The sequence below is a fragment of the Rhinopithecus roxellana genome, chromosome 8 (genome assembly GCF_007565055.1).
Source record: "Rhinopithecus roxellana isolate Shanxi Qingling chromosome 8, ASM756505v1, whole genome shotgun sequence".
NCBI classification, from domain to species: domain Eukaryota; kingdom Metazoa; phylum Chordata; class Mammalia; order Primates; family Cercopithecidae; genus Rhinopithecus; species Rhinopithecus roxellana.
Genome location: NC_044556.1, coordinates 60,987,729 through 61,007,032, shown reverse-complemented (window position 1 = coordinate 61,007,032; position 19,304 = coordinate 60,987,729). Strand labels below are relative to the sequence as shown.

Here is a 19,304-nt window from a genome sequence, read left to right as displayed (position 1 = left end):
ACAGCTTTGAAGAGAGCAGTGGATCTCCCAACATGGAGGATGAGATCTGAGAACGGACAGACTGCCTGCGCAAGTGGGTCCCTGGTTCCTGAGTAGCCTAACTGGGAGACATCCTCCACTAGGGGCAGACCGACACCCCACACCTCACACAGTGGAGTACAACCCCTAGAGGAAGCTTACAAAGCAAGAATCAGACAGGTACACTCGCTGTTCAGCAACGTTCTATCTTCTGCAGCCTCTGATGCTGACACTTAGGCAAATAGGGTCTGCAGTGGACCTCAAACAATCTCCAACAGACCTACAGCTGAGGGTCCTGACTGTTAGAAGGAAAACTAACAAACAGGAAGGACACCCACAACAAAACCCCATCAGTACGTCACCATCATCAAAGACCAGAGGCAGATAAAACCACAAAGATGGGGAAAAAGCAGGGCAGAAAAGCTGGAAATTCAAAAAGTAAGAGCACATCTCCCCCTCCAAAGGAACGCAGCTCATTGCCAGCAACCTATCAAAGCTGGACGGAGAATGACTTTGACGAGATGAGAGAAGGCTTCAGTCCATCAAACTTCTCAGAGCTAAAGGAGGAATTACGTACCCAGCGCAAAGAAACTAAAAGTCTTGAAAAAAGAGTGGAAGAATTGATAACTAGAATAATTAATGCAGAGAAGGTCATAAACCAAATGACAGAGATGAAAATCATGACACGAGAAATACATGACAAATTCACAAGCTTCAGTAACCGACTCAATCAACTGGAAGAAAGAGTATCAGCGATTGAGGATCAAATGAATGAAATGAAGCAAGAAGAGAAACCTAAAGAAAAAAGAAGACAAAGAAATGAACAAAGCCTTCAAGAAGTATGGGATTATGTAAAAAGACCAAATCTACGTCTGATTGGGGTGCTTGAAAGTGAGGGGGATAAGGGAACCAAGTTGGAAAACACTCTTCAGGATATCATCCAGGAAAACTTCCCCAAACTAGTAGGGCAGGCCAACATTCAAATTCAGGAAATACAGAGAACACCACAAAGATACTCCTCCAGAAGAGCAACTCCAAGACACATAATTGCCAGATTCACCAAAGTTGAAATGAAGGAAAAAATCTTAAGGGCAGCCAGAGAGAAAGGTCGGATTACCCACAAAGGGAAGCCCATCAGAATAACAGCAGATCTCTCAGCAGAAACTCTACAAGCCAGAAGAGAGTGGGGGCCAATATTCAACATTCTTAAAGAAAAGAATTTTCAACCCAGAATTTCATATCCAGCCAAACTAAGCTTCATAAGTGAAGGAGAAATAAAATCCTTTATAGATAAGTAAATGCTTAGAGATTTTGTCACCACCAGGCCTGCCTTACAAGAGACCCTGAAGGAACCCCTAAACATGGAAAGGAACAACCGGTACCAGCCATTGCAAAAACATGCCAAAATGTAAAGACCATCGATGCTAGGAAGAAACTGCATCATCTAACGAGCATAATAACCAGTTAGTATCATAATGGTAGCATCAAGTTCACACATAACAATATTAACCTTAAATGTAAATGGACTAAATGCTCCAATTAAAACACATAGACTGGCAAACTGGATAAAGAGTAAAGACCCATCAGTCTGCTGTATTCAGGAGACCCATCTCACATGCAGAGACATACATAGGCTCAAAATAAAGGGATGGAGGATGATCTACCAAGCAAATGGAGAACAAAAAAAACAGGGGTTGCAATACTAGTCTCTGATAAAACAAACTTTAAACCATCAAGGACTAAAAGAGACAAAGAAGGCCATTACATAATGGTAAAGGGATCAATTCAAAAGGAAGAGCTAGCTATCCTAAATATATATGCACCCAACACAGGAGCACCCAGATTCATAAAGCAAGTCCTTAGAGACTTACAAAGAGACTTAGACTCCCACACAATAATAATGGGAGACTTCAACACCCCACTATCAACATTAGACAGATCAATGAGACAGAAAGTCAACAAGGATATCCAGGAATTGAACTCATCTCTGCAGCAAGCAGACCTAATAGACATCTACAGAACACTCCACCCCAAAGAAACAGAAGATACATTCTTCTCAGCACCACATCACACTTATTCCAAAATTGACCACATAATTGGAATAAAGCACTCCTCAGCAAATGTACAAAAACAGAAATTATAACAAACTATCTCTCAGCCCACAGTGCAATTAAACTAGAACTCAGGACTAAGAAACTCAATCAAAACCGCTCAACTACATGGAAACTGAATAACTTGCTCCAGAATGACTACTGGGTACATAACGAAATGAAAGCAGAAATAAAGATGTTCTTTGAAACCAATGAGAACAAAGATACAACATACCAGAATCTCTGGGACACATTTAAAGCAGTGTGTCGAGGGAAATTTATAGCACTAAATGCCCACAAGAGAAAGCTGGAAAGATCTAAAATTGACACTCTCAAATCACAATTAAAAGAACTAGAGAAGCAAGAGCAAACACATTCAAAAGCTAGCAGAAGGCAAGAAATAACTAAGATCAGAGCAGAACTGAAAGAGATAGAGATACAAAAAACCCTCCAAAAAATCAGTGAATCCAGGAGTTGGTTTTTGAAAAGATCAACAAAATTGATAGACCGCTAGCAAGACTAATAAAGAAGAAAAAAGAGAAGAATCAAATAGATGCAATAAAAAATGATAAAGAGGATATCACCACCAACCCCACAGAAATACAAACTACCATCAGAGAATACTATAAACCCCTCTACACAAATCAACTAGAAAATCTAGAAGAAATGGATAATTTCCTGGACACTTCTTACACTCTCCCAAGACTAAACCAGGAAGAAGCTGAATCCCTGAATAGACCAATAGTAGGCTCTGAAATTGAGGGAATAATTAATAGCCTACCAACCAAAAAAAGTCCAGGACCAGATGGATTCACAGCTGAATTCTACCAGAGGTACAAGGAGGAGCTGCTACCATTCCTTCTGAAACTATTCCAATCAATAGAAAAAGAGGGAATCCTCCCTAACTCATTTTATGAGGCCAACATCATCCTGATACCAAAGCCTGGCAGAGACACAGCAAAAAAAGAGAATTTTAGATCAATATCCCTGATGAATATCAATGCAAAAATCCTCAATAAAATACTGGCAAACCGGATTCAGCAGCACATCAAAAAGCTTATCCACCATGATCAAGTGGGCTTCATCCCTGGGATGCAAGGCTGGTTCAACATATGCAAATCAATAAACGTAATCCAGCATATAAACAGAACCAAAGACAAAAACCACATGATTATCTCAATAGACACAGAAAAGACCTTTGACAAAATTCAACAGCCCTTCATGCTAAAAACGCTCAATAAATTCGGTATTGATGGAACGTACCTCAAAATAATAAGAGCTATTTATGACAAACCCACAGCCAATATCATACTGAATGGGCAAAAACTGGAAAAATTCCCTTTGAAAACTGGCACAAGACAGGGATGCCCTCTCTCACCACTCCTATTCAACACAGTGTTGGAAGTTCTGGCTAGGGCAATCAGGCAAGAGAAAGAAATAAAGAGTATTCAATTAGGAAAAGAAGAAGTCAAATTGTCCCTGTTTGCAGATGACATGATTGTATATCTAGAAAACCACATTGTCTCAGCCCAAAATCTCCTTAAGCTGATAAGAAACTTCAGCAAAATCTCAGGATACAAAATTAATGTGCCAAAATCACAGGCATTCTTATACACCAGTAACAGTCATACAGATAGCCAAATCATGAAGGAACTTCCATTCACAATGGCTTCAAAGAGAATAAAATATCTAGGAATCCAACTTACAAGGGATGTAAAGGACCTCTTCAAGGAGAACTACAAACCACTGCTCAGTGAAATCAAAGAGGACACAAACAAACGGAAGAACATACCATGCTGATGTATAGGAAGAATCAATATCGTGAAAATGGCCATACTGCCCAAGGTTATTTATAGATTCAATGCCATCCCCATCAAGCTACCGATGAGCTTCTTCACAGAATTGGAAAAAATGGCTTTAAAGTTCATATGGAACCAAAACAGAGCCCACATTGCCAAGACAATCCTGAGTCATAAGAACAAAGCTGGAGGCATCAGGCTACCTGACTTCAAATTATACTACAAGGCTTCAGTAACCAAAACAGCATGGTACTGGTGCCAAAACAGAGATATAGACCAATGGAACAGAACAGAGTCCTCAGAAATAATACCACACATCTATAGTCATCTGACCTTTGACAAACCTGAGAAAAACAAGAAATGGGGAAAGGATTCCCTATTTAATAAATGTTGCTGGGAAAATTGACTAGCCATAAGTGGAAAGCTGAAACTGGATCCTTTCCTTACTCCTTATACAAAAATTAATTCAAGATGGATTAGAGACTTAAATGTTAGACTTAAAACCATAAAAACCCTAGAAGAAAACCTAGGTAATACCATTCAGGACATAGGCATGGGCAAGGACTTCATGTCTAAAACACCAAAAGCAACGGCAGCAAAAGCGAAAATTGACAAATGGGATCTAATTAAACTAAAGAACTTCTGCACAGCAAAAGAAACTACCATCAGAGTGAACAGACAACCCTCAGAATGGGAGAAAATTTTTGCTGTCTACTCATCAGATAAAGGGCTAATATCCAGAACCTACAAAGAACTCAAACAAATGTACAAGAAAAAAACAAGCAACCCCATCAAAAAGTGGGCAAAGGATATGAACAGACATTTCTCAAAAGAAGACATACAGCCACCAGACACATGAAAAAATGCTCATCATCACTTACCATCAGAGAAATGCAAATCAAAACCACAATGAGATATCATCTCACACCAGTTAGAATGGCAATCATTAAAAAGTCAGGAAACAACAGGTGCTGGAGAGGATGTGGAGAAATACGAACACTTTTACACTGTTGGTGGTATTGTAAACGAGTTCAACCATTATGGATAACAGTATGGCGATTCCTGAAGGATCTAGAACTAGAAGTACCATATGACCCAACCATCCCATTACTGGGTATATACCCAAAGGATTATAAATCATGCTGCTATAAAGACACATGCACATGTATGTTTATTGCGGCACTATTCACAATAGCAAAGACTTGGAATCAATCCAAATGTCCATCAGTGACAGACTGGATTAAGAAAATGTGGCACATATACACCATGGAGTACTATGCAGCCATAAAAAAGGATGAGTTCGTATCCTTTGTAGGGACATGGATGCAGCTGGAAACCATCATTCTCAGCAAACTATTGCAAGAACTGAAAACCAAACACCGCATGTTCTCACTCATAGGTGGGAACTGAACAGTGAGATCACTTGGACTCGGGAAGGGGAACTTCACACACCGGGGCCTATCATGGGGAGTGGGGAGTAGGGAGGGATTGCATTGGGAGTTTCACCTGATGTAAATGACGAGTTGATGGGTGCTGGTGAGCTGATGGGTGCAGCACACCAACATGGCACAAGTATACATATGTAACAAACCTGCACGTTATGTACATGTACCCTAGAACTTAAAGTATAATAATAATAAAATAAAATTTTTAAAAAAGTATAATAAAAATAAATAAAAATCATTTTTCTTATTATATATATTTTATTTTAAAGCATTTTGTTGACATTTAAAAATATATTTTCATGTTTGACAATATGCTGTTCTGCTGTATTTATACTATAATGATAACCACAGTCAAATTAATTAGCACATTCTTCATCATCTATGCTTGTCATTGGGTGCAGGTGGGTGTGTGCATATGTGTGTGTGTGTTTGTGGTGAGGACATTTAAAATCTGCTTTCTTACCAATTTTCAAATAAACAAAATAATAGTATTAGCTATAAATATCACTAGATCTCTGTGTTTGATTCCAAGTTCTTATTCATATTATAGCAGAAAGTTTGTACCCTTTGACCAATATCTTAAACAAAAGCAGCAATGATAAGTTCTAAAATGCAGGGATCCTAAAATGACAATTGATGCAATGAATCTTTGATAATACACCTCTAATTCTCAGACACTAAACATAGAACCTCATTTTCACATCGAGTACCCTTTTAATTTTATTTAAATCAATATGATGTTTTTACATAGTCAGTTTGGATAGTGTTTTGAGAAATAATTCCTCAACCATCCTGACTACTTGAAAACCTGAAAGTCTATGAAGATTTGCATACTACTTAATGTTTTATGTTTACTGTTTTCTATTTTCAGATGCGTGTGTAATATCCCCAGAAATTATGGAAAAATATAACATAACATTTAAATGGACAGCCAAAAAGAAACTTTATTCGAGAACAGGTGAATCAGTTGAATTTGTGTGTAGATCTGGATATCGTCTTTCACCAGACTCTCACGCATTGCGAACAACATGTCAGGATGGGAAACTGGAGTATCCAACTTGTGTAAAAAATTATTATCGATCATAAAATGCACACCTTTGTTCAGAACTTTAGTATTAAATCAGTTCTCAATTTCATTTTTTAAGTATTGTTTTACTCCTTTTTATTCATTAGTGCATTTTTGGGTTAATTTGTGTAAATGTAATTATAATCTTAGACCGGTGGCTCTCTTCTTTAAAGCACCATATTAAAACTTAGAAAACTAACTGTTGTGTCTAGTTCATAAAATTGTTGTGGCAAGAAATTAGATGCAATTTTTCAGACTTTATTTCTGTTCCTCACTCTTAAATCTCTCAAAGTTTCCTTCATAGCTTCTGAGGCTCACTATTTTACAGTAAATGGAAAATATATCATTGTCTCTGATTTCCAAATTATATCACTTTCCAAAGAGGTAAAAACCAAGTCAAGTCTCAACTCATGTTGGTAATAAGATAAAAGTAATTACTATTTATCAATACATAAATGCACCAAAAGTGAATATCAATACATAAATGCACCAAAACTGATGAAATGTAGATACTTCTATGAGATGCCAATCTAGCACACATAATAATGCAAACTAATCATAAAGAGGAATTAAAATGTAATTGGGTATATGAATATTACTACAAAAACATACAAAAAATAAAAATATAGTGTCAGTTATAACACACTTGCACACACTCACCTACAAACACAGAAACACAATACTTTTGCCCTGAATTAATGTTTGTAGAAAAAGTATTTCCAGTAAATTTAAAACTGTAGATAAATGTGTGTGTGTGTGTATATATATATATGTGTGTGTGTGTGTTTAGAGATAGTAGGGGTAAAAGTTCTGGTTTAATTCCTTTGTATATATCAGCATTCTCTGAATTTTCTACCTTTAACATATATTAGTTTTGAAACAAAAGCACAATTTATTTTAAAATAATGAGTCTAACAAGCAAGGCTGTGCATGTTGAGAATAATAAAGATGTCATCAGTAATGATCTTAACATCAAATAGCCTCAACTATTTGTGGAGTAGAAGAGTTTTGAGTTTTAGAAATTTCAATAGTAAGATTCTGAAATGTAGTTTTTATATTCATTCATTTTAATCAGCACCAGTTAGGTAAAATCATTTTTGACTAGGAACATTTTAAACTCGTAAAAGAGGTGAAGCCATTATGTGAACAGTAAAGATATCAAAAATACAACACAAATATGATTTAATGCTACCTTATTACTTCCTATTGTATAAAATCAGGCAGCTTATATACTTAGGCTGTCCCCTAGTTAGTGATCCTGATTTAGATAAATTACTTGAGTTGAGGAAATCCAGATTTCAAAAATCTAAAGGACATTTGTTATAGTCAGCAAGTTATGTTGACAACAATGTTAACACTTAGGAATACACATTTATTCCTAAATTGTTTTAGTACATTTGGGCCACTGTAAGAAATTACCATAAACTGGCTAATTTATAAAAAATAGAAATTTATTTCATACAGTTTTAGAGGCTGAGATTTTCAAGCTTAAGATGCCAATTGATTTGATGTCTTGTAAGGGCTTGCTCCCTGTTTTGGTGCCTTCCAACTATGGTGCCTTCCCACTATGTCCTTACCATGTGGAAGGGGCAGGGGAGTTCCATGACTCTTCTTTGTAAAAAGACTAATCCAATCTCTGAGGGTGGAATCCTCATGACCTAATCACCTAAAAAGGACTGACTTTCTGATGCTATCACCATAGTGATGAGAATGTAACATACAAATTTTGAAGGGGCACTACTATGCAGATCATAGCACAGGCATAGGGATAAACAAATAGGTTCCAAGTAAATGGAAACCAAAAGAAAGCAGGGTGGCTATACTAACATTAACTAAAATTGAACTTTAAGTCAAACCTGTAAAAAGAAACAAGGAAGGTCATTATAGAGCAATAAAGGAGTCAATTCACAAATAGATTATAACTATTGCAAGTATATACTCACTCAACATGGGAGCGATGAAACCTATAAAGCCATCATTAATACATCTAAAGGAAGAAATAGACAACAATGAAATAATAGTAGGGGACTTCAATACCCCACATTCAACAATGGATAGACAGTCTATACAGAAATCAATAAAAAATTGGACTTGAACTATATGTTAGAAAAAATGGACCTATGAGACCTACATAGAACATTCCATTTGACAACAGTAGAATAAACATTCTTCTCAAGTACACAAGGTATAGTCTCCAATATAGATCTTATGTTGGGCCACAAAACAAGTCTTAAACATTTTTAAAAAGATTGAAATTACATACAAATTTTTTAAGCTTTGTGATATGAAACTAGAAAACCACAGCAGAAGAAATGTTAGGAAATTCACAAATACATGGAAATTAAACAACATGATCCTGAACAACCAATAGAGCAATGAAGAAATTCAAAGGGAAATTTAAAAATATCTCGAGACAAACAAAAATGGAAAAGCAACATACTAAAAAACATATGGTATGCAACAAAAGCAGCTTAAAGGGAGGTTTAGAGACATGAATGACTCCATGAAGATCCCAATAAAGCAAGTATCTTTGTGTCTCTGGAAACTAGAAAATGAAAAAAAAAAAAAAATTAACCCAAAGGTGGTGGGGAAAAAAAAAAAAATAATAAGGTACAGAACAGAAAAAAAAAAAAAAAAAAAAAAAAAACAGACTGGAAAAATAATAGTGAGGATCTACAAAACTTGAAGTTGGCTTTTGAAAACATAAATGAGATTGACAAAACTTTAGCTGAACTAAAACAAAGAGAAGGAACAAATAAATAAACTTATAAATGAAAGAGGAAACCTTGTAACTGATAACACAGAAATACCAAAAACCGGAACAGACCACGATGAACAGTTAGATGCCAACAATAACTGTTGGATAACCTAGTGGAAACAGACACATTCGTAGCCACCTACAACCCACTAAGATTACTGAAACATAAAGAAATACAAAATTAATACAGAACAGTAATGAGTAAGAAAAATGAACAAGTAATAAAAAGTCTCTCATCAAGAAAAAAAAGAGAAAAAAGCTAGTGGCTTCACGATGATGGAATCCTAGCAAACATTTAAAGAATCAATGCTAATCCTTCTCAAATTCTGTCAAGAAATTTAAGAGTGAACTCTCAGTTTTATTATATGAGGTTGAAATCACACTGACACCAAAGCCACAAATGAACACTACAAAAAAGTTATAGGTCAATATTCTTCATGAATATAGAGACAAAAATGCTCAACAAAACACTTGCAAAGTGAACACAACACAGTAAAAGAATCATTCACCATAATGAAAGGGAGTGTATATCTGGGATGTAAAGATAGTACACATACACCAATCAATTACTGTTCCACACCAAACTGAAAGAATGAAAAACAGTAGTGGTATATTCATCTCAATAGATACAGAAAAGGCATTTAACAAAAATCAACAACCTTTCATGATAAAAAGTCTCAATAAATTAGGCAGAAAAGAAATTATCCTAAGACAATAAAGGCTATATATCACAAGCTCACTATATATCACAAGCTCACATTTAAAATTATACTCAAGAGTGAAAAGTTGAAACATTTTTCTCTATGACCAGAAAAAAAAGAAAAAAACAAAACAAAAAACAAAGAGGCTCACTCTCACCACTTCTGTTCAACATAGTGCTGGAAATTCTGGCTAGAGCTATTAGGCCTGGAAATTGGATAAGAAGACAGTTGTCTCTGCTTGCAGATGACATGATTTCATTATATATACACAGAAAACAAAAGGACTTCACCAAACCTTACTAAAACTAATAACCAATTCAGTAAAGTTGCCGTGTACAAAATCTACAGACAGATCCGGTTCCATTTCTATACACTAACAGCAAACTATTGAAATTAGAAATTGAAAAATAAAATAAAATGTACAATATAATCAAAAATAATAAAATACTTGAGACTAAATCAAAGCAAGGAGATGAGAATCCTGTACTCTGAAAACTAGAAAATATTGATTAAAGAAATTGAAGAATGATTGCCATTCTAACTGGTGTGAGATGGTATCTCATTGTGGTTTTGATTTGCATTTCTCTGATGGCAAGTGATGATGAGCAGTTTTTCATGTGTCTGATGGCTGTATGAATGTCTTCTTTTGAGAAATCTCTGTTCATATCCTTTGCCCACTTTTTGATGGGGTTGTTTGTTTTTTTCTTGTATATTTGTTTGAGTTCTTTGTAGGTTCTGGATATTCGCCCTTTGTCTGATGAGTAGATTGCAAAAATTTTCTCCCATTCTGTAGGTTGCCTGTTCCCTCTGATGGTAGTTTCTTTTGCTGTGCAGAAGCTCTTTAGTTTAATTAGATCCCATTTGTCAATTTTGGCTTTTGTTGCCGTTGCTTTTGGTGTTTTAGACATGAAGTCCTTGCCCATGCCTATGTCCTGAATGGTATTACCCAGGTTTTCTTCTAGGGTTTTTATGGTATTAGGTCGAACATTTAAGTCTCTAATCCATCTTGAATTAATTTTTGTATAAGGAATAAGGAAATGATCCAGTTTCAGCTTTCTACTGATGGCTAGCCAATTTTCCCAGCACCATTTATTAAATAGGGAATCCTTTCCCCATTTCTTGTTTTTCTCAGGTTTATCAAAGATCAGATGGCTGTAGATGTGTGGTATTATTTCTGAGGACTCTGTTCTGTTCCATTGGTCTATATCTCTGTTTTGGTACCAGTACCATGCTGTTTTGGCTGGAGAGGATGTGGAGAAATAGGAACACTTTTACACTGTTGGTGGGATTGTAAACTAGTTCAGCCATTATGGAAAACAGTATGGCGATTCCTCAAGGATCTAGAACTAGAAGTACCATATGACCCAGCCATCCCATTACTGGGTATATATCCAAAGGATTATAAATCATGCTGCTATAAAGGCACATGCACATGTATGTTTATTGCTGCACTATTCACAATAGCAAAGACTTGGAATCAACCCAAATGTCCATCAGTAACAGACTGAATTAAGAAAATGTGGCACATATACACCACGGAATACTATGCAGTCATAAAAAAGGATGAGTTCGTGTCCTTTGTAGGGACATGGATGCAGCTGGAAACCATCATTCTCAGCAAACTATCGCAAGAACAGAAAACCAAACACCGCATGTTCTCACTCATAGGTGGGAACTGAGCAATGACATCACTTGGACTCAGGAAGGGGAACAACACACACTGAGGCCTATCATGGGGAGGGGTGAGGGGGGCGGGATTGCATTGGGAGTTATACCTGATGTAAATGACGAGTTGATGGGTGCTGACGAGTTGATGGGTGCAGCACACCAGCATGGCACAAGTATACATATGTAACCAACCTGCACGTTATGCCCATGTACCCTAGAACTTAAAGTATAATGAATAAAAAAAAAAAAAACTTTTTATAAGAAGAGTAAAAAAAAAAAAAAAGAAATTGAAGAAAACACAAATAAATGAAAAGATGTCCTGTCTTCAAGTATAGAAAGAATCAATATTATAAAATTGTTTTCAATACTTAAACCTCTAGATTCCATGCAATATTGTCAATACTCTAAACACATCTTTCACAGAAACAGAAAAAAAAAATTAAATTAATATAGAACAAGAGACACCAAATAGCTAAAGCAGCCTTACAAGAGAAAAAAGCTAGAGACAGCACACTATCATGCTCTCTGGTTTCAAATTAACTACAAATCTATAATCATCAGAACTGTTTAGTCCTGACACAAAAAAGATACATAGACAGAATTAAAGGCTCCTAAATAAAATTATGCATATATAAAGGCACTTGAAAATATTCATGGAAAATTGAATTAAAATAAGAAAATTTTTAAAATACACTTTATTTCTTTACATAAGCTCCATCAAGTTCAACACACTTTTGTAAACAGTGATACAAGCCATTTAGTCCATCCCTAAAAAATCGATAGTTCTAGGAAAATAGCCATCCATGTTAAGCAGTCTTTTTTTACGTAATTAACTGAAACCATGGGTACCCTTTGTAAGATTTTTTAAAATTAGGCAGAAGAAAGAAGTCAGGAGAAGGCAAACCAGGACTGTAATATAGGAATGCTCAATGATTTCCCATAAAAATCCTCACAACATTGTTTTTGTTTGATGAAAGGAATGGGCAGGAGCATTGTTCTGGTGGAGGACTCTCGGATGAAGTTTTCCTGGGCATTTTTCTGCTAAAGCTTTGAAAACTTTCTCAAAACATTCTCTTAAAAGTATATGTTACTCTTTGGCCTTCCAGAAACTCAACTAGTAAAATGCCTTGGCCATCTCACAGACTGTTGCCATGATGTTTTCCCCTGGCTGTTCTGCTTTTGTTTTCGTTGGACCACTTCCACCTTTGGTGTGCCATTGCTTCGGTTATGCTTGGTATTCAGGATCATACTGATAAACCCATGCTTCAGCTCCAGTTACAAATCTTTGAAGAAATGTTTCAGGTTTTTGTTCCCACTTGTTTAATACACTTTCCATTAAAAACTGTTCTCTTGTTGGGTGGGTGCCGTGGCTCATGCCTGTAATTCCAGCACTTTGGGAGGTCAAAGTGGGTGGATCACCAGGTCAGGAGATAGAGACCATCCTGGCTATTAGGGTGAAAGCTTGTCTCTACTAAAAATAAAAAAATTATCTGAGTGAGGTAGAGGGTGCCTGAAGTCCCAGCTATGGAAGAGACTGAGGGAGGAGAATGGTGGGAACCCAGGAGCCAGAGCTTCCAGTGAACTGAGATTGCCCCACAGCACTCCAGCCTGGGCAATCGAGAGAGATTCCGTTTCAAAAAAAAAAAAAAAAAAATCCCACTATTCTCTTGTCTACTACACTTCATCTGAGTTCAATGGTCTTGGCTCATCAAGCTACATCAACTAACAAGCAAAATAACCAGCTAACATCATAATGACAGGATCAAATTCACACATAACCATATTAACCTTAAATGTAAATGGGCTAAATGCTCCAATTAAAAGATACAGACTGGCAAATTGGATAAAGAGTCAAGACCCATCAGTTTGCTGTATTCAGGAGACCCATCTCATGTGCAGAGACACACATAGGCTCAAAATGAAGGGATGGAGGAAGATCTACCAAGCAAATGGAAAACAAAAAAAAGCAAGGGTTGCAATCCTAGTCTCTCATAAAACAGACTTTAAACCATCAAAGTTCAAAAGAGACAAGGCCATTACATAATGGTAAAGGGATCAATTCATCAGGAAGAGCGAACTCTTCTAAATATATATGCACCCAATACAGGAGCACCCAGATTCATAAAGCAAGTCCTTAGAGACTTACAAATAGACTTAGACTCCCATACAATAATAAGGGGAGACTTTAACACCCTATTGTCCACATTAGACAGGTCAATGGGACAGAAAGTTAACAAGGATATACAGGAATTGAACTCAACTCTGCACCAAGTGGACCTAATAGACATCTACAGAACTCTCCACCCAAAAGCAACAGAATATACATTCTTCTCAGCACCACATTGCACTTATTCCAAAATTGACCACATAGTTGGAAGTAAAACACTCCTAAGCAAATGTAAAACAACAGAAATTATAACAAACTGTCTCTCAGACCACAGGGCAATCAAACTAGAACTCAGGACTAAGAAACTCAATCAAAACCACTCAACTACATGGAAACTGAATAACCTGCTCCTGAATGACTACTGGATACATAACGAAATGAAGGCAAAAAAAAAAAGATGTTCTTTGAAACCAATGAGAACAAAGATACAACATACCAGAATCTCCGGGACACATTCAAAGCAGTGTGTAGAGGGAAATTTATAGCACTAAATGCCCACAAGAGAAAGCAGGAAAGATCCAAAATTGACACTCTAACATCACAATTAAAAGAACTAGAGAAGCAAGAGCAAACACATTCAAAAGCTAACAGAAGGCAAGAAATAACTAAGATCAGAGCAGAACTGAAGGAGATAGAGACACAAATAACCCTCCAAAAAATCAATGAATCCAGGAGCTGGTTTTTTTAATAGATCAACAAAATTGATAGACTGCTACCAAGACTAATAAAGAAGAGAAAAGAATCAAATAGAGGCAATAAAAAATGATAAAGAGGATATCACCACCAACCCCACAGAAATACAAACTACCATCAGAGAATACTATAAACACCTCTACTCAAATGAACTAGTAAACTTAGAAGAAATGGATAATTCCCTGGACACTTACACTCTCCCAAGACTAAACCAGGAAGAAGTTGAATAGACCAATAGCAGGCTCTGAAATTGAGGCAATAATTAATAGCCTACCAACCAAAAAAAGTCCAGAACCAGATGGACTCACACCTGAATTCTACCAGAGGTACAAGGAGGAGTTGATACCATTCATTCTGAAACTATTGCAATCAATAGAAAAAGAGGGAATCCTGCGTAACTCATTTTATGAGGCCAACATCATCCTGACACCAAAGCCTGACAGAGCTACAACAAAAAAAGAGAATTTTAGACCCATATCGCTGATGAATATCGATGCAAAAATCCTCAATAAAGTACTGGCAAACCGACTCCAGCAGCACATCAAAAATCTTCTCCACCATGATCAAGTGGGCTTCATCCCTAGGATGTGAGGCTGGTTCAACATATGCAAATCAATAAACGTAATCCAGCATATAAACAGAACCAAAGACAAAAATCACATGATTATCTCAATAGATGCAGAAAGGGCCTTTGACAAAATTCAACAGCGCTTCATGCTAAAAACTCTCAATAGATTCAATATTGATAGAACGTATCTCAAAATAATAAGAGGCATTTATGACATACCCACAGCCAATATTATACTGAATGGGCAAACACTGGAAGCATTCCCTTTGAAAACTGGCACAAGACAGGGATGCCTTCTCCCACCACTCCTATTCAATATAGTATTGGAAGTTCTAGCTAGGGCAATCAGGCAAGAGAAAGAAATAAAGGGTATTCAGTTAGTAAAAGAAGAAGTCAAATTGTCCCTGTTTGCAAATGACATGATTGTATATTTAGAAAACCTCATTGTCTCAGCCCTAAATTTCCTTAAGCTGATAAACAACTTCAGTAAAATCTCAGGATACAAAATCAATGTGCAAATATCACATGCATTCTTATACACCAGTAACAGACAAACAGAGAAACAAATCATGAATGAAATCCCATTCACAATAGTTTCAAAGAGAATAAAATACCTAGGAATCCAACTTACAAGGGATGTAAAGGACCTCTTCAAGGAGAATTACAAACCACGGCTCAGTGAAATAAAGAGGACACAAATAAACACGCAAGAACATACCATGCTAATGGATAGGAAGAATCAATGTTGTGAAAATGGCCATACTGCCCAAGGTAATTTATAGATTCAATGCCGTCCCCATTAAGCTACCAATGACTTTCTTCACAGAATTGGAAAAAACTGCTTTAAAGTTCATATGGAACCAAAAAAGAGCCCGCATTGCCAAGACAATCCTAAGCCAAAAGAACAAAGCTGGAGGCATCACGCTACCTGACTTCAAACTATACTACAAGGCTACAGTAACCAAAACAGCATTTTACTGGTACCAAAACAGAGGTATAGACCAATGGAACAGAACAGAACCCTCAGAAATAATACCACATCTACAGCCATCTGATCTTTGACAAACCTGACAAAAACAAGAAATGGGGAAAGGATTCCCTATTTAATAAATGGTACTGGGAAAATTGGCTAGCCATAAGAAGAAAGCTGAAACTGGATCCTTTCCTTACCCCTTATACGAAGATTAATTCAAGATGGATTAGAGACTTAAATGTTAGACCTAAAACCATAAAAACCCTAGAAGAAAACCTAGGTAATACCATTCAGGACATAGGCATGGGCAAGGACTTCATGTCTAAAACACCAAAAGCAACGGCAACAAAAGCCAAAACTGACAAATGGGATCTAATTAAACTAAAGAGCTTCTGCACAGCAAAGGAAACTACCATCAGAGTGAACAGGCAGCCTACAGAATGGGAGAAAAATTTTGCAATCTACTCATCTGACAAAGGGCTAATATCCAGTACCTAAAAGAACTCAATCAAATTTACAATAAAAAAAAAAACAACCCCATCAAAAAGTGGGCAAAGGATATGAACCGACCCCTCTCAAAAGAAGACATTCATACAGCCATCAGACACATGAAAAACTGCTCATCATCACTTGCCATCAGAGAAATGCAAGTCAAAACCACAATGAGATACCATCTCACACCAGTTAGAATGGCAATCATTAAAACGTCAGGAAACAACAGGTGCTGGAGAGGATGTGGAGAAATAGGAACACTTTTACACTGTTGGTGGGATTGTAAACTAGTTCAACCATTGTGGAGAAGAGTGTGGCGATTCCTCAAGGATCTAGAATTAGAAATACCATTTGATCCAGCCATTCCATTACTGGGGATATACCCAAATGATTATAAATCATGCTGCTACAAAGACACATGCCCATATATGTTTATTGCAGCACTATTCACAATAGCAAAGACTTGGTATCAACCTAAATGGCCATCAGTGACAGACTGGATTAAGAAAATGTGGCACATATACACCATGGAATACTACGCAGCCATAAAAAAGGATGAGTTCATGTCCTTTGTAGGGACATGGATGTAGCTGGAAACCATCATTTTCAGCAAACTATCACAAGAACAGAAAACCAAATGTCGCATGTTCTCACTCATAGGTGGCAATTGAAGAATGAGATCACTTGGACACAAGAATGGGATTGTCACACCGGGTCCTATTGTGGAGAAGGTGTAGGAGGGAGGGATAGCATTAGGAGCTCTACCTAATGTAAATGACGAGTTAATGGGTGCAGCACACCAATATGGCACATGTATACATATGTAACAAACCTGCACGTTGTGCACATGTACCCTAGAACTTAAAGTATAATAATAATAATAATAATAATAATAATAATAAAGAAGAAATTAGGACTACCATTTGATCCAGCAATCTCATTACTTGGTATATGTCAAAAAGAAAATAAATTATTTTACCAAAAGACACACATGCTCATATGTTCGTTGCAGCAATACTCATAATAGCAAAGATATTGAATCAACCTAACTACCCATCATCAACAGTGAATTAGATTTTTAAAAATGTGGTACACATACACAATGAAATACTGTGAAGCCATAAAAAAGAATGAATTCATGTCCTTTGCAGCAACAAGGATGCAGCTGGAGACCATTGTCCTAAGCATATTAACACAGGAATATTAAACTAAATACCACATACTCTCACTTATAAGTGGGAGCCAAACATTGGGTACTCATGGATATAATTACGGAAACAAATTTGAAAAATTAACTATCAGGTAATATGCACACTACCTGGGTGATGGGATCAATAGTACCCAAACCTCAGCTTCATACAATATGCTCATGAAACAAACCTGTGTATGCACCCCCTGAATCTGAAATGAAAGTTGAAATTATATTTTAAAAATAAATAAATAAATAAATAAAAATAAAAATAGGCAATGTACCTGAATAGACATTTCTCAAAAGAAGACGTACAAATGGCCAACAAGTATTATCAACAATACAAAAAAAAAAAAAAAAGTGTTATCAAACGTGGAAAAAAAGGCACACTTGCAAATTGTTGGTGGAAATGGAAATTAGTACAGCCACTATGGAAAGTAGCTTACAGCTGGTCAAAAAATGAAAAACAGAACATATGATCAATCCAATAATCCCACTATTGAATATATGTACAAAGAAAATGGAATCAGTATGTCAAACGGTTATCTGCATGCCCATGTTCATTACAGCATTATTTATAATAGCCAAAATGTGGAATCAACTTAAGTATCCATTACGGATGAATAGATAAAGAAAATGTAGTCTATATACACAATGTAATACTATTCAGCCTTGACAAAAGGAAATCCTGTATTTTCAAGAACACAGAATAAACATGGAGGACACTAATTTTAGTGAAATAGGACAGAAAAAAACACATGATCGCCCTGATTCGTGGAATCCAAAAAAGCTGGACTCATAGAAATAGTAGAATGGTGATTACCAGGACTAGGGTGGGAATGAGGGTGGAGAGATGTTGGTCAAAAGGTAAAAAATTTCAGTTAGATAGGAGAAATAAATAAAAATATTTGTTGTAAAATATGGTGACTATAGTTAATAATAATATGCTGTATTCTTGAAAACTACTGAGTGTAGATTTTTAGCAGTCTCACCACACAAAAAAAGAGAAGTATGTGAAGTAAAACATGTATTTATTAGCTTGATTTAACCATAATATAATGTATACATATTTCAACACAATATGTTTTACATAATAAATATATGCGATTTTATTCACCAATAAAAAATAAATAGAAATGTTTACAAAAATAGAAAATGAGGTACATATACACAGTACAATAATATACAAACCAAAAAGAAGACAATTCTGTCAATAGTGAAAATGTGGATGAATCTAGAAGATATTATGCTAACTAAAATAAACTCAACAGAAAGACAAATCCTGCATGATCTTACTGATATGTGGAATCTAAAAAAATCAAATTTATAGAAGATGAGAGTGGAGTGGTGGTTACCAGAGGCTGAAGGGATGGGGGTGGTTCTAGGGAGGTGTTGGTTCAAAGGGTGTAAAGTTTCAGTTAGACTGGAGGAATACATTGTATTATCTATTGCACAGCATGGTGGTCACACTTAATAATAATAACAGCGATAATATTCTATATTTCAATATTGCTGTGAGTAGATATATTTTATTTAATATATTTAAGCCTAGCCTTTCTGACTACTACAGAAAGAGGAGCTAAACAATTGTTGTAAATATACTTATCTTCCAAAACTAAGTTCACTTCACATTCATGTAACAAATCTAATCTTTGTTTTATTGATTTTAAGATTAAC

General features: G+C 36.1%; 1 protein-coding gene across 1 annotated transcript in view; it reads left to right on the top strand.

Moving 5' to 3' along the window:
- CFH (complement factor H) overlaps window positions 1-6,617 on the top strand; it is a 133,408-nt gene extending 126,791 nt beyond the window's left edge. Inside the window, exon 22 of the mRNA XM_030936121.1 lies at window positions 6,224-6,617. Within this exon, the coding sequence (XP_030791981.1) occupies window positions 6,224-6,438 (215 nt within the window). The 3' untranslated portion in view covers window positions 6,439-6,617. The remainder of the gene's footprint in view (window positions 1-6,223) is intronic.
- Window positions 6,618-19,304: the final 12,687 nt, after the last annotated feature.